Here is a 22,042-nt window from a genome sequence, read left to right on the forward strand (position 1 = left end):
ACTGGAGCAATTAAGGACCTATATTTTTAAAATTTAATTTGAATCAAATCACCGCTATTGTTAGTGGCTACTTTATTGAACAATAGATCTTCTAGGTGATTTCAGAAATAATTTGATCACTCCTAATCCAATATTCTGGTTCAATTTTAATGCATGATTTGGTTCCTGTCTGCTCTTTTTTCAAAACGCTATTTATTGAGTTGCTCTTTTTCGTGTTTTTAGGTGAGAAAAACACAGCATTTCCTCCTGATGTAATTGTTTGATCAAGTGTATCTGTTAACTATTAGTTTATAACATTCACCCCAAAATGTGGTGGATTAAAACAGTTCTGTGGGTTAGCTGGATGGTTCTTCTGATTTCACCTGGAATCACTCCTTGAGCTGCATTTTGGGCAGGCTGAAGGTCCCCAGGCCTCTCGCATGTCTGGTAGTTGGTACCACTCAATTGGGGCCACTCAGTTCTCCACTTACTGCCTCACTATCCTTTAGACTGGTCTGCTTCCTGTGCGCTCAGGGCAGCACTGCAAGGGGTGAACTAAGAAGCCGTCGGCTTCTTCAGTTGTTACCTTAGGTGTCACATAATGTCACCTACACCTTAGTAGACATTGTCAAAGCCAGTCACAAGGCCAGCTCAAATGAAAAGAGTTGAGAAATTGGGTCTGCCTCTTGAGGGAAGCAGTGGCAAAGTCCTGTTGCAGACAGGTGGGCTTGCCGGGAGAGAAGGAGTCTGTAGTCCTAATGTGCCACACTGAGAACACGTCTATTTGTCAGATGTGAGAGTGCCATGGAGCAAAAGCAATGGCAGTGTCTCTCGGCACAGCCTCCCTGGGCTTTAGAGATCCTAATGGAGTCACACTGCTATTGGCAGCAGTGTCTATTGTAAGGAAATGTCCAGCTACATCTGAAAATCCTATCCTAAGCCTTAAATTTTTACTTCCTGTAATATTTAGAGCTTATTTCACTAATCAGGAAGAATTTACATTAGTAATCAGGAAAATGTGTAACTGGATACGTATCTCTAAGGAACTAATTCTGAATATAAGACTCTTCTTAAGACAAACTCAGCAAGGCCATGGCCTAATTCTGAGGCAGATGGGAAGAACTGTCTGTGCCTCATGACACTGTCTTTGCCTCTATTTTTCTGATATTGAAGGAAGCCTATGTCCAGTGTGCTTCTAGTGGAATTATGATTAAATTGACTTGTTTGCTACCGTAGATGCTGTTTAAGAATATGTGCTTGTCTTTTCACAAGGTTGGCATCTTTGGACGGCTAGGCACTTTTTCAGTAAGAGGAATGCCGATGGCAACTCGGCTCTTGCTCTGTGAGCATGCCGAAAAGTTGTCGGCCACCATTGTTCTCAAGAACCACCACTCGCAACTTTCTGACCTCGTGAACACAGCCATATTGATTGCTTTAAACAAGAGGGACTGTGAAATCCCATCCAACCTGACCCCGGCAGACCTCTTTTTTAGAGAGGTAAGATGAGTCCCCTTGCTTACCTTCATGTGTCTTTGTGGAGCTGTGCTGTTTACTGATCACATCCAAATGGGGAAAAGTGAGGACAAAAGTTCTAACTGAAAATTTTTTTTTAGGATTTATTTATTTATGCATGTAAGAACTGGGGTATAGGCCAGAGGTGTGGGGAGTGAGAGGATTGACCAGAAACAGAGTGGGGAGCACAACAGGTGGATTGACTGAAATACACTGCTGTGGGGAGCTGTGGGCGAGACAGGAGAGGTCTGCTGTGCCATGTGGGTCAGCTCCCTGGCCGGGGATCGAATTCATGTTGCAGTGGCTGTGTATAGCTTGACAGCACTATGTCTTTAACCCCTGCACTACCAGAGAGGCCTCTTTCCTTGGTTTTTAAATTTATTTTCACCATTAACTATTTTTTTCTGACTAATGAGCTGAGGATATAGCTTAATGAGTAAAGCACCATAATTTTTGTCATGAGTAGTTGACTTTACTCCCTCAGGTGTCCCAGGTAGATACCATCTGTGAGTGTTTACTGGAGCATGAGGAACAAGTCTTAAAGGAAACATCATTGGACTCAGTTGAATGGGCTGATGTGGTGATCAACGTGAACAATATTCTCAAGGTACAAGCATGCAGTGACGATTCCATCAAATCAAAGCCCAGAGTGGATAGAAGAGATAAAAGTAGATTCCTTATTCCTACTCTGTATCATCAGTAACTTAAGAGGCTTTAACCACTTTTCAATGTCAAAATACTAGAAAAATATCAGTCATCAATCATTTAATAGATATTTTGAATGTTTGCCTTGTGCATGTTAAAATATCTATAACCCCAGGTTCTAACTGGTAGAATAAATCTTATTTGGAGGATACACTCACACACATTTTTATATAATTATGTATTACTTTTAATGTAACTAAGTCTCATTTCCATTTTTTAATTATGCAGAGCTTACACTTATTAAAATGTTCCACTTAATTTTCCTGCTAGTTGACTTTTTATCTTTAGAAATACTGAAATTCATTCAATTCAGCATATAGCATAGTTCATTTTTTTCCAGGACATGCTGCAGGCTGCTAGTCATTATCGACAAAATAAAAGCTCCTTATATAGAAGAGACGACCCACTAGGAAATGAACCTGAGTATATTCCTTGGACAGGTGAGATTATAAGCACTGAGCCCAAATATACTGATTAATTAACAAGTCAACATATATTTCTAATAATCTATCATTTTTGGAAGGTTTGTAAGTAGAATGAAAAATGTCATCTCCAAAATAGAACCCTTATTTACTGTATTATTTTGTGTGTTTTCACAGCAACAAGTGGCCCTGCTGGCATCCGAACAGCAATAGTACGCCAGCATGGAATTATCCTGAAGATGGTTTATCCTCAGGCAGACAGCAACCTGCGAAACATTCTGACAGAGCAGCTCGTGGCACTGATCGATTGTTTCTTGGATGGTTATGTTTCCCAGCTTAAGTCTCTGGACAAATCTAGTGATCAAGAAAGATATAACAGTTTGAAAATGGAATACCTACAGAAAAGATCAGATCTCTTATCTCCTCTTCGTAAGTGCATTATGTAACAAAAGCTGTGGGTCTTCGAATTTGCAGAGTGATTAAAGAATCATATTAATGCAATGTGTTTAAAGTCATATTGTTAATCCAGCTGTAACCAAGAATTTAAAGCAAAGCAAATATGTACAGCACTCTGTTTAGTCAGCCTTATTTTCATTATGTACCATATACAATTCCGGTAGATGACAGTGGAGATGGTTGAAAAATAAGCAAATTTTAACATGTGGAGACTGCCCTCAAAAAGCTTATCATCCCAGACCTTTACATAAATAACTAGACTGAAAAGTAGAGCATGGTAGAATAGTGGGTGTTCAGCAAAGGACATGTTATTTTTTTTTTTAAAGATTATTTTTATAACAAGAGCTAGGGTACAGGCCAGAGGCACGGGAGGATGAGAGGATTACCAGAGACAGAGTGGGAAGCAGAACAGGCAGACATCCGAAATACACTGCTGAGGGGAGCAGAGACAGGAGAGGTCTCCCACACCATGTGGGAATCTCCCTGGCCAGCTGGGAATCGAACCCGCGCTGCAAGGCTGTGGACAGCTTCACAGCGCTGCGCTCAACCTGCTGCACCACGGGGGAGGCCCAAAGGACACATTATTTTTAAGACTAGGATTGTTTGTAGCTTGTTTGGCTAATACATGAATCAAGGGAATAAGCATTTGACTAAGCAGTGGTGAATCAAGGGACTGAATTTGCATCTTTAGTGTGTTTACTTGGATTGTGGAACTGAATTCTAGTAATGGAAATATTTTCTTTCTATTCTTTTAGTATATAACATGAATAAAGATAAAATTTCAAGTTATATCTTTTATTACATATTAAGTTTTGGTAACAGGATTTTTCCCCATCTGTTCTCATTTCTACAGTCACACTAGGCCAGTACCCAATGGCTGCTTCTTTAGCAGAAAAGTACTGTGACTTTGATATCTTAGTACAAATGTGTGAGCAGACTGACAACCAGACTAGACTCCAGCGCTACATGACCCAATTTGCTGATCAGGTAACAAACATTAGGGCCATACACAGTAGGTTAGCTGTGTATAGAAGTGTAGTAGTATATTCTGTAGTATAGCTTTACCATTTCAAGTCTTGCTTGTTTTTTGGAATATAATGCAATCTATTTCTAGTTAACTTGGATGCTAATTTGTACATTGTTTCTTTGAAGATTAGCAGACAGTTCTTTATTATATGTAATGTTACTAAAAGATTCTTTGACCTTTGAAAAATATGTTAAAACTTACATTTTTATTTTCAATTGTATAATAATTAAAATAGTTAAGTGCATGAATATTGATAAAGTTTTAAAACTTTGAATAAAAGATCTTGGAAGCATAGGAATGCTATGTGTAGAGAGCTCAGATTTCCATACATCTATGATTCCTGATCTCTTTGTTTGACATCATGCTTCCTACTTTTTTTTAAAGTTCCCATTGTGACACACACACACACTTTATAGTTGCTCCATGTGGCCAGTTTATTCAGTCAGTTGATCTTTATGTAAAAACTGACATTTTTCTTACTATAAAATAATACTTTGGGCCTCCCCTGGTGGCGCAGTGGTTGAGTGCTGGGCTGTGAAGCTGCCCGCAGCCTCTGCAGCGCTGGTTCAATCCCCAGCCGCCGGCGAGGGTCCCACTTGGTGCGCAGACCTCTCCTGCCTCGCCCTCTCCTGCCTCGCCCGCTGTTCCCCTCAGCAGTGTATTTCATCGGTCTGCCTGTTCTGTTTCCTGCTCTGGCTCTGGTGAATTCGCTCACCCTCCTGTGCTTCTGACTTGTGCTTGCATAAATAAATAAATCTTTAAAAAAAAAAAAGTAATACTTTATAAAATTTAGTAAACCTCTCCTAACAAAAAAGGTAATAATCATTCAATTCCAACAGCCAGAGAGAACTCTTTCATAACAACATTTTTCTAATCCTTTTATTCTATATTATGTGCAAACATGCTTTGTTATCTGCTTATCTCAGTCATTACATTGCAAACATTTGTCCATATTGTTAAATATTCCAAACAATGCTTTCAGTGTTGTTAGGGTATTTCATGGATTGGATATAACTTAACTTCTTCAATGCCTGATTGTTGGACATAACTTATTTAGAATTTCACAATAGTGCTTAAAGTAAATACTTTTTTTTCTTATTTTTCCTTTTATTACATGATAATGTTCATTAATATTTCACATGAATGGCCAAAATGCAGGAAGTTACAAAGGAGAGAGAAGTTATAAAGGAAGGAAATAATTTTACAGATCTATGCTTAGATTTCGATTAAAGTAAATACTTTTGTACCCATCATGATTTTTATTCTTTTCATGGATTCTAGTTGTCTGTTGGCCATCCATTTTTGTACTGCTTCTTTCTTCTTTAGCTTTTAATAGTTTAAGTTCTTTGTGAGCTCCAAAAACCTGATCATCCTTGAGACTGCTTCTGTTGCTTGTTTATTAGACGTGTTTTTGCTTTATGTCTTGTAACTTGTTATTGCATTTTGGCTTTTTTCATCAAAGAACCATAAAGATGGGAATCAATGCTAGTTTTCTACTGAGAGGTAGATAAAATGAGAGGCAGCACCACTCAATTCGTCGAGAATAGAGAAGTGAACCAGGACCTGGTTGCAGCTTCTATTATTCCTTTTCATTCTGATTTCAAAAGTCTTTGGGTAGACAGTGGTGTTCACTGTAGAATTCCTTCCTCAGTGGAAATATCTCTTACATAATATCTCTAAGGTAAATGAATGCAAGACATTTAGTCTTCCTTTTCAGTCCAGCCTCCTACACTGCCCCAACATTCAAGAAATACCCTCTGGGGAAAATGAAGACATTTGGGGCCTCTTTAGATTCCAATTTATTGACCAGCCCACATGGCCATCTGGCACAACCATTTACCCATGAGAATCTCTTTTTGGAATGATAGTGTATCTGCACTGTCCAAGAGAACTTTGTGTGATAATGGAGATCTTGCTTATTCATATGTACTTTCCAAAATGGAAGTTGCTAGCAACATCTAGCTATCAAGCACTTGAAATGTGGCTAGTGTGACTGAGGAACTGACTTTTTAATTAAATGTTAAGTAGCTACAGGTGGCCAGTGGCTACCAGATTGAATAATGTATAGATTCTTCATGGTCTTGTAGGAGATCTTTCTAAAGGTGAATATCCTTATTTGTCAAGTGAGGTGATTGAATAGGTGATTTTTTTAAAAATAAATTTTATTTTTATATTCCCCATACAATTGCAACCCCCTTATTTTGACCCCAATCCCTCCCCTCCCCGCACCCCACCCCCATTGAGTGTCACTGGTTCATAGTTTTTTGTTGATTTTGATTTTCACTTTCTTATAGTTTGAATAGGTGATTTTTGAGGACCCTGAAATATAGGATATTAGTGTTTAAAACAGGATTTCTACTCTGGAGCCTAAAACCATTGCAAGAAATTTAATATGAGAAATGTATTTTCTAAAGCTGTATTACTAAATATTGAATTTTTGGCTCTGTTATTTGTAGAATTTTTCAGATTTTCTCTTCCGTTGGTATCTGGAAAAAGGAAAGCGAGGCAAATTATTATCTCAGCCTATTTCTCAGCATGGAGAGTTGGCTAATTTTTTGCAAGCTCATGAACATCTCAGCTGGTTACATGAAATTAATAGTCAAGAATTAGAAAAGGTAAGAAGGATTTAGTTATATGGAGCAACTTTTAATTTAGTTAGTTTTTTTAATAGTTAGATTTTAGTCATTTAAAATGCTCTAGATTACTTAATATGTTTCTTTGTCTCATATAATTTGAATATAGTAATTTTTTTGATTTATAATATTATTGCCACTACTAGTAAGGTCAATAAAAAAGTTGCCCATTGTGATTTGCCTATTACAGTAAATCATAAAATTTTATCAGCATGTAAATAACAGTTCTCAGTTTAGTTGTGAATGTTTTCTTATTGATATAGTTTGGTTAAGTTGGGATGAACTTCATCTTTATTTCAACTTGGATTATTACACAGGATCTTATCAGAGTTTTCATATTTTGTTTATTATAGGCTCATGCAACACTTTTGGGTTTGGCAAATATGGAAACTCGTTACTTTGCAAAGAAAAAAACCCTTCTTGGTTTGAGTAAATTGGCTGCATTAGCTTCAGACTTTTCAGAGGATGTACTGCAAGAAAAAATTGAAGGTAAAAGAATTTGAACAAGAAGACATATAATTCTGTCATGTTACCAATAAAATTTAAAATGTAATGCTTTATCGTTTAATAGGATGCGTTAGAAACAGGGGCCATCTCTCTTGTAAAATGAATACTTTGTGTTCATTGTCCTGGACAATTGCTCAGTTATATACTTTGGGGTTTTTTTTTAAAGATTTATTTATTTATTTATACAAGCACTGGGTAGTCAGAAGCGCGGGAGGGTGAGAGAATTCACCGAGCCAGAGTGGGGAGCAGAGCAGGGAGCAGAGCAGGCAGAAGGACCGAAGTACACTGCTGAGGGGAGCAGCGGGCGGCAGGAGTGGGACCCTCCTCCGGTGGCCGGGGAGCAGCCGGGGATCGAACTGGCGCTGGAGAGGCTGCGGGCAGCTTCGCAACCCAGAGCTCAACCGCTGCGCCACCGGGGAGGCCCTCAGTTATATACTTTGGATTCTCTTTTTAGAGAAAAGTTGTTTTGTGTTCTAAATAAGAATTCCTGGGCCTCCCCCGTGGCCCAGCGGTTGAGCGCTGGGTTGCGAAGCTGCCTGCAGCCTCTGCAGCACCAGTTCAATCCCCGGCCGCCGGGCAAGAGTCCCGCATGGCACGCAGACCTCTCCTGCCGCCCGCTGCTCCCCTCAGCAGTGTACTTCATCACTCTGCCTGTTCTGCTCTCCGCTCTGGCTCTGGTGAATTCTCTCACCCTCCCACACCTCTGGCTGTACCCAGTGCATGTATAAATGAATAGATAAATCTTAAAAAAAAAAAAAAAAAGAAATGTGAGGATCCCAAAAAATCCTAAAAATAAATAAATAAATAAGAATTCCTAATGAATAAATTCAGATAATTTGAACAGAATATTCTGATTATACTCCTAATGACTCATATTTCAAGAACAAAAAAACTGAAAAGAAATCTTGACTTTTACTCAGTGGGTTTGTTGTAAGTAGTGGTATTTCTGCTGTTGGTTTCAGAACTGAAAACTTTTTGGTGTCATAATTACTAAACTTTTCTATATATTGCAGATTGAGAAAATGATATGTCATTTTTGAGAACCAAGGGAGATACCGCTAGAGAAATGAGGAAGAATCCCATATTGCTGCATTTTAATTGGAGATATTAGAATAACGATGTTTAAAAGATGCCTTCTTTTGCCCACTGAAAATATCTAAGAGCAGTGACACCTACTAGATGAATATACCTTATCCCATATTTTGGTTTCTAACACAGTGGGAGTATTTTGTAATTTCCTATACATTATTATCACACTGCATCTAATTTGGAAGTAGACTTTAAAAAATTAGCTTTCAAAAATCCTTATGGAATTTATGAATTATAGTGAAACACAACAACAAAAAGTAGTCTGTAATCCCACTGCCTGCGAGATAACTATTACTGTGTTGCGTATTTTCCCAGTCTGTTTTCTGGGTGTGGAAATATTGCGCAGACATGTCTTCTTAAATTTTACAAAATTGGGATCATGTGAAATGCCATTATTTGAGCATATATTTATGTTGGTCACTCCATTTTCTGTGACTTGTATTTATGAGACTACCTTGTAGTTTTCAGTCCTTTTCCCTGCAACTCCGCACACTCTCTTGTACAAACTCAGCACAGGCAATGGGCTATAGCGTGGATAGTTTATGACAGGTAAAAGCCTCCTCACTAGAGGTACCCATTGTTAGTAAGTAGGTTTGGTACAGTCTTGCAAGTTTTGCTTTTCCTGTGATGTACTCCTAGTGACATTTAAATAGAGCATTTCCCTTAGCAAATGAAATTATGCTAGAAACCCTGGTGGCGAGAAGCACTTTGCTAAGTTTTTCCATAAATTGGGACTGAGAGACCCCAGATTTGGGGGAGTTAGATCTCAACCTTTTATTTTTAAGTTATTTATTCTGCAACATCTTCAAGCAGTAGAGTATATTTTCTTAGCTCTTCTCTCCCCCTATTTCTAGTTCCTGTGATTATACATGACTTGATCCAAACCATGAGTATGTTTTAACTTGTCAGAAATCAAGAGTAAGTAGAAAAAGTGAAAGTTTACTGTCCCTTCCCCTTTCTTATTTTGACTACTAGAAATGGCTGAACAGGAGCGCTTTCTACTGCACCAGGATACCTTGCCTGAACAGCTGCTAACAGAGAAACAGCTGAGTCTCAGTGCAATGCCTGTATTGAGTGCACCACAACTTATAGGCGTATGTATTTTTCATATCCTTGCACCTTTTTAGTCTCAAGAGATCCTCAATATTTCTTGGGCCATGTGATATAATTCCTAAGAGAAGTCATCCTTCTACTTCCTGTTTTCCTGATAACTTTCCCCTAGAATAAGTTGTTGGCAGTGATTGGAACGGGATGCTAATTAGTGTAAAGCAATGACTTGACTCTTGCCTCCCCCATCTCTATACTCCTAAGATGCTCGTCCAGTGACAGAAGAAATTACTTGTAATTTGTTTTTCCAGAGTAGGAGCAGTATGTACCATGAGGTACAATTCAGGCTTTTCTATAAGAAAAAATACTTTAGGAACTGAATTTATGTAACCTGTAAGTGCCACCTTGCCCTTTTCCTCTGCAGCAGAACATTCTGAAGGGCATGACAACCATTAGTTACATGTTAGTGTATGTTTTCTTGTCTTTTGCGTTAACCATAGATCAACTGCGTTTTTTTTAATATTTTATTTTATATAATTCTTACATCATTTTTCATCTTTGCGCAATGTATGCATTTTCATTTTGGTTATATTCCCCATACAAATGCACCCCCCCCTTTATTCTGACTCTAGTCCTTCCTCTCCCCCCCCCCACCTTCCCTATAGTGTGTCTCTGGTTTATAGTTGCTTTTTGATTTTGATTTTTACTTTGTATTGATTAGTCTTTTTCCTGGTCTCTTATTTAAGTTTTCTAAATTCCTGCTATGAGTGAGACCATCTGGTATTTTTCTTTTTCTTTCTGACTTATTTCGCTGAGCATGATCCTTTCTAGCTCCATCCATGTTGCTGCAAACTGAATGTGTTTATCTTTTTTGATTGCTGAGTAATATTCCATGGTGTATATGTACCACATCTTCTTGATCCAGTCATCTATTTTGGGGCATTTGGGTTGTTTCCATAGCTTAGCTATTGTAAATAGTGCTGCTATAAACATAGGGATGCAGGTGCCCTTTGGAATTAATGTTTCTGTGTCCTTTGGGTAAATATGTAGGAGTGGAATTGCTGGATCAAATGGAAGCTCTATGTGTAGGAGGTCAAGAAATCTCCGTATAGGTTAGACCTATACGTGTAGGAGGTCAAGAAATCTCCGTATAGGTTAGACCAGTCTGCACTCCCACCAGCAGTGCAGGAGAGTTCCTTTTTCTCCACAACCTCGCCAACATTTGTTGTTGCTAGATTTTTTAATATGTGCCATTCTCACTGGTGTCAAATGGTATCTCATGGTAGTTTTGATTTGCATTTCCCTGATTACAAGTGATGTTGAACATTTTTTCATATGCCTGTTGGCCAATTGCATTTCCTCTTCAGTGAAGTTTCTTTTTAGCTCTTCTGCCCATTTTTTGACTGGATTATTTTCTTTGTTTTTGTTGAGTCTCATCAGCTCTTTGTAGATTTTTGTGATCAGACCTTTATCATTAGTGTTGTGTGCAAAAATGTTCTCCCAGTCGGTGGGGTTTCTCTTTGTTTTTGTTATTGTCTCTTTTGCTGTGCAGAAGCTCTTTAATTTGATGTAGTCCCAGCTGTTTATCTTTACCTTCACTATCACTGCTTTGGGCGATGTGTCTGTAAAGATGTCTTTGTGGTGCATGTCATGTAGTGTTTCGCCTATATTTTCTTCTATGTATTTTATGGTTTCAGGTCATATGTCTAGTTCTTCAATCCATTTTGAGTTGGTTTTTGTGCATGGTGTGAGGCAGTAGTCAAGCTTCATTCTTTTGCATGTAGCGACCCATCAACTGCATTTTTTAATCATAGATCTCAATATTTAAAACTGTTTGATAGGGCAACATTTCAAAAGCATTGTAACCAGCTTTAAAAGTGCAAGGACAGCAATTTATTGCAAAGAGTAAGCACAAAAGAATTCTGAAATGCTTATACTATCTTGAACTTAACAATATAAATTTACTGACATTTTAAAAGTTTGTATACCAAATAATGCAAATTAACTACTCATATGCATGTTTTAAAACAGAGTTTAGTTAAAAAAAGAAAGTTTAAAAAAGTTTATTGTGAGGTAGGTAGAGTTTCCAAATGTGACGCTGTTCTTTACCATAAAAAATATCTACAACTTACTTGAAAGACATAATGACTTTTTTTGAGATTTATTTTTATTTATTTATGCATATAAGAACTGGGGTATAGGCCAGAGGTACGGGGGCGAGGTGTGGTGAGAGGATTCACCAGAGACAGAATGGGGAGCAGAACAGGATCTACTGCTGAGGAGAGCAGTGGGTGAGACAGGAGAGGTCTGCTGCGCCATGTGGGTTAGCTCCTTGGCCTGGGATCGAACTCATGCCGCAGTGGCTGGTGATAACTTGGTAGCACTGAGAGTTTAAGCCCTGTGCTACCAGACCTCTCTGAAAGACATAACGTCTGACATTATGTCTGAAAGACATAATGACTTCTTTATAAATTCCTCTAGTCTCAGTTATGTGATTGCTTAAAATAATCCACTACTCTTTTTTTTTTTTAACATGCCAAAGTTATATATATGTGAAGAAAATAGAAGAGCTAATGAATACGATTTCAAGAAAGCATTGGACTTGCTAGAATACATTGATGAGGTAAATAAAGTCATTTGAGATAGTTGCAGGAAAATAACACGATTTATATGTGGTTTTCTGTCAAACTGAATACAAGTAAAAAGAGTGGGGGGAATAGCTAATCATGAAAATGTATTAATTTAAAAAATATCTCTGGGTCATCTACTCTGGTTCATAACTTGGAGTATGCACAGTCTTTAGAAAAACTGTCCAAGAGATTCCATTTTCTGATAATATTCTCACACCCCCAGATGTGCTTTTCCATATACAAATGAAAAATGTTGCTTTTCAAGGTCCTAGGGTATTTTCTGTGTTTCACTTACTAAGTCATTATTAGTTCTTCAATTTGACATGTTACGTTACTTTATCAATTTGTTCCTCATTCTGTTTACCCTCAAAGAAGTTGTTTCTCAGCCTTTGGTGGGAGGGAGGAGTCCTAATGAAAAGTCTGTAGGGTAAATAGCTCACCCTGCAATTGAATAAAGTTTAGTAGATTTTATAATCATAACATCTTGGCTTTTATACTACCTTCTTTAAAATCTGAACCCTCTCAGGTGAATAAATTGGAAAAAAAGGGATCCACTGTATGGTGATGGATGGACACTAGACTTGGTGATGAGCATAATGTATATATGCAGATGCTGATTTATAAATACACCTAAAACCTGCATAATATTATAAACCAGTGGTACTTCAATTAAAAAAGTCTTTGTTCTCATAAGGTTCCTGATATAATCAGATTATCACAGAATAATCAGAAACTAATTCACAAAATTATTGATTTACTCTTTTTAGCAATATTAATATTCTAGGGGATTTTTTAAAATTTATGAATTAAAGCAACAATATTTATGAAGAATTAAGATTTGACATAAATGTAAGCATGTTATTTTTTAAAAATCTGAATGAATGAGGATATTTTCATTTTGTTTTGCGTGAAGGAGGAAGATGTAAATATAAATGATCTAAAACTGGAAATCCTTTGCAAAGCTCTTCAGAGAGATAAGTAAGTTTTCATGGCATAAATCTAAGATACAGTTTGGGAAAAGGATCCATCAGGAAGACTATGATATCAAACATCAAATAGTTTTATAATCTAGTTGTATTGTGAAAGTATTAAATGTTTGCATTAATAATCTTAAATTTTTCATTTGGTAGTTAAAAGAATATTAGGACCACTTGTATAATAAATCTGTACTTCTGATTTTAAAATATAGACTATTATTTTGCACAGAAATACCCATTTTCCTTATTTTCACAGAAGTCATACCAATTTTGCCAAATAAGACTGGAGGCTATAGTTTTTGTTTTTGTTTTTTTCAACTAAAAAATAAAATATGAAGATCAGTGCCCTCTTCTGTGGTTTTTAGACCTCTTTTTCATAGTCATCTTCCTGTGGAGGACTATTTCCATCTGCAGGAATGGTGGCATTAATGTTCAGTAACAAAAGCAGACTAAAAATAATTAGTTGTAGGCTTGGATTGTTTCAAGGAAAATAATTTTAAAGAGAACATGATTTGAGTGCAAAATCTTACCTATTTACAATTCTCCTTTTTTCTCTGGTGTTGAGAAATTGCAGTACAACTATTTTTTGCTAAAGTATTTCTTCCTATAATCACTCCCAAATAGTTTTAAAACTGTTGTTAAATTTGGTTTTGGAGGTCGTCCTCCGAAGGATCTAGCTCTGTCTACTTGATTCACTTTCCCAATCAGAAAAATGTACTGCCATTTTACTGGAATTTCTTGTTCTGGCTGCCTCTTTAAAAATTTTAAGGTATCTTGTGGGGTATATTCATTGATAACTACAAAACAGTGGTTCTGTGTTTGTATTTCAGTACTAGATAATCTCAACTAGATAAAGAAAACATTATACCAAGCACTGGTTGCCATTTTACTTTTATAAAAAACAGAGTATGTTGTAACACTGTAACTGTTGCCTGGGCTCTGAAAAATCATACTTCAGGATCCTTCCTAGATTTGTTATTTACATAGAATTTTTTTGGGAAAGATACTGCACTAGGTTTTTGACATCAAATAATGATGGTTATATAACCTAAGTGTAGCTAGTAGAGACTATATCCAATATTTAAAGCCCCCTTATTTAAATAACTTGAATTAGTATCACAAAAGTCAAGATTCTTCACCCCCTGAACCATCAGAACAAAACCACAGTAGTAACAGAAGTCCATTTTCCCCTTATGGTGATTTTGTTTTCTAGCTGGTCCAGTTCAGATGGTAAAGATGATCCAATTGAAGTATCGAGAGACAGTATATTTGTGAAAATCTTACAGAAACTTATAAAAGATGGTAAGTGATTTTTAATATCAGAAATTACAATATCACTTTTGTTTTAGAAATGTTAGAATAATGGGGAATTTGCCAAGATGTCAGTTGCCAGGGCAGTTTAAGATTAAATAGTATCATATTCAGAATTAGAGATTTGTTTAAAGATTTGTTTTTTCTTTCCCTTCTAAAATAGGAGTAGCAAATGTCAGGTGAAGTCTCATTCTAGTTGGGTCCTTGGTGACTGCATCAGGCAGTCCCCATGCTGATCCAGGTTGGACCAGGAAGGTACACAAGTGTTGGATGGGACACAGAATCTAAACTGATTGAAGTAACCATTTCCTTTGAATTTTCAGTCAGCTCTAGTGAAGATTGAAAACTTGAAGTGAGATAAGACTTTTTTTTTGTTTATGTCCTCTACTAATTGATCATACCACACATAGGAATAAGTTGCATAATGTTTTTACAAACCCATTTTGAACATTGACACTCTAATATTCATTTTAGAAACAAAAAGACACAGGAAAGTATATGTTTTGTACCTTAGGCAGTGAGCAAAATTCTACTAGCTAATTAAGACACAAATAGGTAAAGATCTTTTACAGATGAATTAAAGAAGATAAATTACAGAGATGAATTAAAGAATACTTACTTTCATCTTCTTTCATGATACTGGAAGCCTAATAGACAAAGGATGTTAGACAAGAGATGAGAAATTTCACACTTCTTATACACAAAAATAAATGTCATTTATATTTATTATAGAATAATTAGGGCATAATATGAAATGCTAAATCCAAGCAATATGCAAAATAGGGTCCTTCAGTATTTACCAATATAAGGACACTCTAAAAAACCATTGGAAAGAATACACAGTAACTGAATTCTGTTGTAAATTCAGCAGTCCTTCTAAATGGAAGGACTCTTCTATTCTAAATGAAATAATGGATTTTATTCATCCTGCTGACATTTATATACACTGGAAAATTTTCTCTGTGTTTATCTGTTAGGACATTAGTCTATATAAAGCATGCCCAACCTGGTACCCGCACCTCGTAGTCATTCAGCAAACAGTCTTCTTTGAATGCCTAGAATTATTTTGTGGATTCCTAGCCCCACCTTCTCTGTAATAGACTTTACCCTACGGTCCTTTATTTTAGAATCTCTGGCTTAATGAAGTGAAATGCGAAATGCTATGGAACTAACCAAACCAACCAATAATCTGAGGCTAAAGAGAAGCAAACTGTGTTTACATTTCTGAAAGTTTTATTTTAAAGCATCTCTGCATTGATCCCTTAGCCTTATTTTTCCGATTTTTAGTCTTATTTTATTAATATAAATGCAATTCTGTCACTAGTTTGCTTGGAATTTGCTCAGAATTGACCTGGACTTTCATTTCTGAAAAATGGCTATCACTTCACAATGGTAATAGATTTAATGAGCTTTTTTTGTTTTCAAATATGAGTAACACAAAGGTTAATAAAGCCTTTTCATTGACAAGAAATAACTAAAAACTAAAAGTAGAATGAGGGGAAGGATATAAGGAAAATATATTTTGCTTGAAAATACTTGAAGTAGTGCAAACTGGTCCAACCACTATGGAGAGCTGTGTGGAGATTTCTGGACCTACTAAACATAGAGCTTCCATATGATCCAGCAATTCCACTCCTAGGTATTTACCCAAAGGACACAGAAACATCAATTCCAAAGAGCACCTGCACTCCTATGTTTATAGCAGCACTGTTTACAATAGCTAAGCTTTGGAAACAACCCAAATGCCCAAAAATAGATGACTGGATCAAGAAGATGTGGTACATATATACCATGGAATATTACTCAGCATTCAAAAAAGATAAACACATGCAATTTGCAGCAACATGGATGGCACTGGAAGGGATCATGCTCAGCGAAATAAGCCAAAAAGAAAAAGAAAAATACCGGATGGTCTCACTCATAGCAGGAATCTAGAAAACTTAAATAAGGGACCAGGAAAATGAATATAAGAAAGTGAAAATCAAAATCAACAAAAAAACTATGAACCAGAGACACTTTTTGGGGGGTGGGGGGGCGGGAGGGGAAGGATTGGGGTCAGAATGGGGCGTTTGCAATTGTATGGGGAATATAAAAATAAAATTTAATATTTAAAAAAAAAAAAAAAAAAAAGAAAATACTTGAAGTACTTAAAATTCAGAGAGAGCTAAAATATATCTGTAATGCTTCCGTTTTTCTCTATTTGGAATTGAAGAAGTAAGTTGGAGAGATTCTATAGTTGAACCCAGTAGATTCTTAGAAGCATTTGGACTTGGACCTAATGCTTTCCACTATATTAGTTCTCATGAAAGTGCCATTGAACTGAATTGTGCCTAATTAAGTATTTAGTTCCATTTAAAGGTGACTTTGCAGTTTTTGCTCTTCTTAGCTTATAAATTATAGATGTAAAACAAATGGAAACTTAAAATTTTATGAAGTTATTAAATTTTGCCAAAGAACAAAAATTAGTAGAAAATTCTTATAAGTGCATATAAATAAAAAGTATGTATATTACAATAAGCCAAAGACGTTTTACTTTTGGATCCTTTTTTAATAATATGGTTTCCATGTCCTTTTATAGGACAGATTCTAAAGGTAGAGAGACATATTCTTACAAAAGTCTTGTTTTCTAACTTCTCTTCAATATTGAAAAATTTGCCTACATCAGACTGAAATATTTACAGTCAGCTGGAGCTGGTAACGCTGCCCCCTGTTAGATGGAGCATTGGCTCTAAGTTGCCAAGACCCTTGATGCCCCCTTCTGCTGCTGCCTGCCAGATGTTTGTAGGCAAAGTCAAATTTTGACATTCTCCTACCACAATGAAAAGAAATGAACCATCATACCAGTTTTAAATAGAAAATTTAAAAATAGTGAAATAAGAGTTTAGGTTTTTTTTTAAAGAAATTAATGTATTTTTACAAGTTTAATTCTGTTTTACAGGGAAAAAGTTTTTATGGGAAGTGTGTTAATTGTATCATAGGATGTAAATATTTCAGGTTTAGTTTCATAACATTATTAACCCAGATTTTATTGTATAACAATTAAATACAAAATGGTGGTAGGCACTTAGAAGGTTGGTACTGATTTTGAGAAACTTACTGTAATGTAACAAGCTGTAGAATATTTTCTTATTAATTAAAATCAAGTGAGAAAACAATGTACATACTTTTGTGCAACTACACACAACTTAATGTAGACAGTCTGTTTAATCAGTGCTCTTGGCTTTCCAGCTCTGTGGAGAACTGGTGATGATTCTTCTACCTTTCTAACTGTCCATTTAAACTAATACATTTTGGGATATTGTAGTTACTAAATTCCAAGATTTGGTGAATATATAAATATTTGAAATACTTGTTTTCCAATGATTATCAATTTAAAACTTCCACATTGAAGGACTGACTTACACTCTGGGGAAAAATGAAAATACTTCAGAACTTTTTAAAGACTTTAAATAGATTGGCTATTTTGACCTGGGAGAAAACACTCAAGCAACCTCTTCTAAGTAAAGTATGTCATATTGTTAGACCTGCAAGTATGTTTGACAGATGGAAGGAATTTAGAACTGAGTATTTCCCAATAGCAGAGTGACATATTTTAAATAGAAACACAGGTGTTTTTATCATCAATCATCTTAATTAATTTGAAAGTTTATGAAAATGAAAAATACTTTCTGTGTTTGTTTATAGGCATTCAGCTCAGTGAATACCTACCAGAGGTGAAAGACCTACTACAAGCAGATCAGCTTGGAAACTTGAAGTCTAATTCTTACTTTGAATTTGTTTTGAAAGCAAATTATGAATATTATGTGCAAGGACAAATGTAACATTTTCTTAAAATGGTTATTGTTTCTGAAAATTTGTATAGTGTATCCTTATAAAATTTTTTGACTTGAATACCTGGAAGTTTATGTAATTTTATAGCATATATTGCTAAGTTTCTTTATACCGTATTTAGAATTTTATACCATATTAAGAAGCCACCACAAACTAGTTATACGGCTATAGTTCTGTGATATTTTCTTTCCTCTGTTTTTACTTCTGAAATTTACCATTTGTTTTTGTACTTGCTATTTCTTTCTCTTTAATTGCCCTCCATCCATCATTCTGGAGTTCTGGTTCTGGCTATTTATCTATAAAAATCACTTCTAGGTTTCAGTTTCTATAACTAAAAATGACAAGATTGCACACGATTGTCTAAATTGCCAGGGCTTTGGATATTATGCATTGAAGGGAATCTGAAGTGTTGGTATCTGTTTTGGTTAGACTAGTGGAAAATATCTAGTAAGATTAATGTCAAATTTTGCTGACTTGTTATGGGACTAAAGGACAAAACAACGGGGCTAGTTCATGTGCTCTATCTATAACTTACCATATAAGTTTTGAGCATTAGTGGGGATTCAGTCCACTTCATGTAGTTTTAGGATGATTTACACAGACTATTGACTTTACTATATTTTGGGTAGCTAATGTAAAGGCTGTGTAATTCTAGATATGATTATGGGTTTTCTTAATATGGCCACTGGCTTAACTGAAATGTAGTGGTTTTCAAAAAGCTTCTTTGTCCTGACCAGTGTCATCACCCAGTTTTTATTTATCCAGCTTTAAATAAAGCAGAGATTGGACAGGGAGTTGCTGGCATATTCAGACTTTGGCTGGGTCGAATGCTCACTAAACAACTTGCTCCAACAGCTGAAAAGGTCAGAAGTTAAATATGGTGAACAGAGTCCAGTTCTTGGTTTCACAGAGTACAGCCATCACGCCCTCTTCTCTCCAGGCTTCTGATCCAGAAAAATGCTTATATGGCACTGTTTACATTAATAGTCAAAGGAAGGGAATGGTAGCTGGAATGTGGGACAGCATCAGGGTCCGGGTCGGGCGTGTGTTGAAGGGTAGGTGCTAAGCGAGGTAGGGAGAGGCGCTTGTCAGGTGGTGGGTCAGAGATGGTTGAATGTTCACATACAACAAGGCTTTGGTTTTGTGTGAACACATAACACTTCTCAGGTAGTAACGTGTTCTGGGGACATCTTCCCAAACCTAATTATCTGTAGTGAGAGGGAAACCTAGTAATGACCCTGTCCTGCTGAGTGCACTGCCCTCTCACTGTGATGTGTAGTGACTGTCTTACTTCGAAGGGAGCAGAGCGCTCATTCTAGCTCTCTTCAAGTCTGTAATTAGAGCACCAAAGTGATTGGTTTTTAAAAATTATTTAACAGTAATAGCAAAATTAATAAATTGAATAATGTATTTCTAAATTAAAAATTCCTTCCACAACGTAGTCCTTATCAAAGAATTATCAGTGATTTTTATGTAAATTGAACAGTTGCTAAGGACAGATTTTAAAGGGACTATGTGAACGTGTTTTCTAAGGAAAGACATTTTACGGACTTGAGGAAAGGTTTTCTTTTCTCCTTTCTTTGCTACTCTAAAAACCTAGTTTGTGGCCTTGATCAAACAATCAATAAGGTTTTATCTTTGATAGTAGCAGACTTCGTTTATTGGTGTGTTTTAAGGATTGTCTATGTGTCAAGGACTAAAGCAGAACTGGAAATACACAGTAAGAGACTGGCTAAAATCTTTAGTGACAGATTTTAGTAAAAGGCTACCAGAACTTTCTGTTTTAGGGATTTCACTTTTGAAGAAAACTTCTAGAACCTGGATTATGTTGCTTTTCTTACTTTGAGATCGAGTCATAGTTTCCCTAAGTCGTTGCCCACCAAGCATGCTGAGGGGCCTGGGGGCAGGTATGTGACAGTTCTCAGAAACTTGAACAGAAGGAAGCCAAACCACAGTGAAGTTAAACTCACTTCTTACTCCAAAGTCATCTGACACACTTGTAAATTTGAGGTTGATAATTACAAAATTTTTAGTGTAGCCCCATTTACTACTAATTCCTAGATATTTTGTTTGAAGAATACCCAAGAGAAAATAGCTTTATCTATTCCTGTGTAAAATCCATTCATTAAATTCCAAAATACATTTGAAAAAATAGTCTTTCAGAATTCTAAAATTTAAAAAATAGAAAATGTGAAGCCTGTTTAAAAAGTATGTGAAAAAAACCCCTGTAAGTCCACCAGCCGGAAATAACTTCAGTTACCATTTTGAAATATATTCTAGCACCTTGTGGACTGTGCATGCTCGTTTTATATTTTATAGTCTTATTTTCATGTGGAACATTGTGAGCATTTCTATATATCTTTGTTTTATTCACGGGAACATGTACTGAAGTGTTTATAGCTGCAGAAGTATTTTTTTAACTTTTTATTGAAATAACATTGGTTTATAACAGGTTTCAAGTATACAACATTATAAATCTTTGTATCCTTAATTCAGTATTTCTTAACCTTTTTTTTCATTATCACTACTCCTGAGGATCTTTTTTATAGACAGTTTTTTCCTAATCAGTCTTTCCCTTGCCCCACATACGAAAGTATGACACTGTACTATGTGACTGTACCATAATTTACTGTAGTCTCCTTCCTTCCCAACCTCCCTGGCTATTTATCTCTCTCTGCATTCTCTCTCCCTCTCTCCCTCTCTGCATTCTCCTTAACAGTTTTAAAACACTTAAGTTAATATGCTGGGTTTGGGGATTCTTTGCCATTTTCAATACTAGAAGAAATCTTTGTACAGAAATCTTTGTGCACTATAAATACATTTAAAATGACACGGAGCCTTCGTATTCATTCGTGATGACTTTAAAATATATTTATGGAACAATGCTAATAGTTTTTAATGTCCTTTGCCCACTTCTTATCACCTTGCCCCTCACACCTCGTCCAAAGACTCAGAAGAACGATAGAGGACCTCTGATTATTTCTAGTGCCCTAGACACTTACCTAGTTGTAATCTTTGAATCAGCCTTTACTGGTATCCTCAGTTGAGAATGCTGAGTCTTTCTGAATGTGACCTGCACAGAGTCACCTCGCCAGTCAAAACAGGAGCACATCCAGATCACAGTGTAAATTGTTACCAGTTTGTTACATCTGGTGTAAGAAGGTGATGGACGAAAAGGAGCGGCTCTGATGAAGTCAGACCCTTAGAGATGGCCAAGGCAGAGCAAACCCAGAAATCTGAGCCTTCTCTTCTTGACTGCCATAGGTTGACCTGACGTTTTAAGATGTGTGGCTGCTGAGGAAAGAGAGTTTGGTCTCTTCCATCATCCACCTGGCCACAGGAACGTTTCTGACTTCGTTGCCAGCACTTCTTGCTATTCTTTTTGAGAAGACAGAAGATAGTTGCACTTGAAACCATAACTTTATATCAGGATGCTTTGGCGTTTCCTTGGAAAGGTAGATCCCTCGTGGATCTGTTACGTTTCCAGAATTGAACCAAGTGTTCGGGATGATAAAAGGCAAATCAAAAGTGGTCCTCATCCCTCCCTGGCCACCCAGGGTTCCCTAAGCCCCTGCTCCTCCACTGGCTGCTGTGTGACCTGGGATATGTGAAGTTTGTTTTTTTTCTTTGAAGAGGAATGAATTGTACCCACAGTAGTTCCTCTCTCCCCCCATCACTGACTTTGCTTTATGCAATGTCAGTTAACCTACAGGAGTGCGGAAGATATTAAGTATCGTAAAATATTTTGAGAGACCACATTCATGGAGTTTTCATTACAGCACATTATTGTGATTGTTCTGTTTTACTGTTATTAGTCTTACTGTGCCTAATTTATCATGGCATGAATGTATAGGAAAAGCAGTGTTAGGGTTTGGTAGGTACTAGCCCTGGTGTAGGCATCCACCAGAGGGTCTTA

At 36.5% G+C, this 22,042-nt stretch overlaps 1 protein-coding gene across 1 annotated transcript in view; it reads left to right on the forward strand.

Annotated features, from left to right (window-relative positions):
• The window catches only part of NUP133 (nucleoporin 133), a 39,498-nt gene extending 18,540 nt beyond the window's left edge, over window positions 1–20,958 (forward strand). The window contains exons 15-26 of the mRNA XM_037510192.2: window positions 1,252–1,476; window positions 1,976–2,098; window positions 2,537–2,636; window positions 2,796–3,047; window positions 3,928–4,061; window positions 6,558–6,716; window positions 7,088–7,223; window positions 9,306–9,424; window positions 11,920–12,000; window positions 12,921–12,985; window positions 14,198–14,286; window positions 17,980–20,958. Coding sequence (XP_037366089.1) covers window positions 1,252–1,476; window positions 1,976–2,098; window positions 2,537–2,636; window positions 2,796–3,047; window positions 3,928–4,061; window positions 6,558–6,716; window positions 7,088–7,223; window positions 9,306–9,424; window positions 11,920–12,000; window positions 12,921–12,985; window positions 14,198–14,286; window positions 17,980–18,116 — 1,620 coding nt within the window. The 3' untranslated portion in view covers window positions 18,117–20,958. The remainder of the gene's footprint in view (window positions 1–1,251; window positions 1,477–1,975; window positions 2,099–2,536; window positions 2,637–2,795; window positions 3,048–3,927; window positions 4,062–6,557; window positions 6,717–7,087; window positions 7,224–9,305; window positions 9,425–11,919; window positions 12,001–12,920; window positions 12,986–14,197; window positions 14,287–17,979) is intronic.
• The last annotated feature ends 1,084 nt before the right edge of the window (window positions 20,959–22,042 follow it).

Source organism: Talpa occidentalis, unplaced genomic scaffold (genome assembly GCF_014898055.3).
Source record: "Talpa occidentalis isolate TD23 unplaced genomic scaffold, MPIMG_talOcc4v2.1 talOcc4.14, whole genome shotgun sequence".
In the NCBI taxonomy this organism is placed as follows: Eukaryota; Metazoa; Chordata; class Mammalia; order Eulipotyphla; family Talpidae; genus Talpa; species Talpa occidentalis.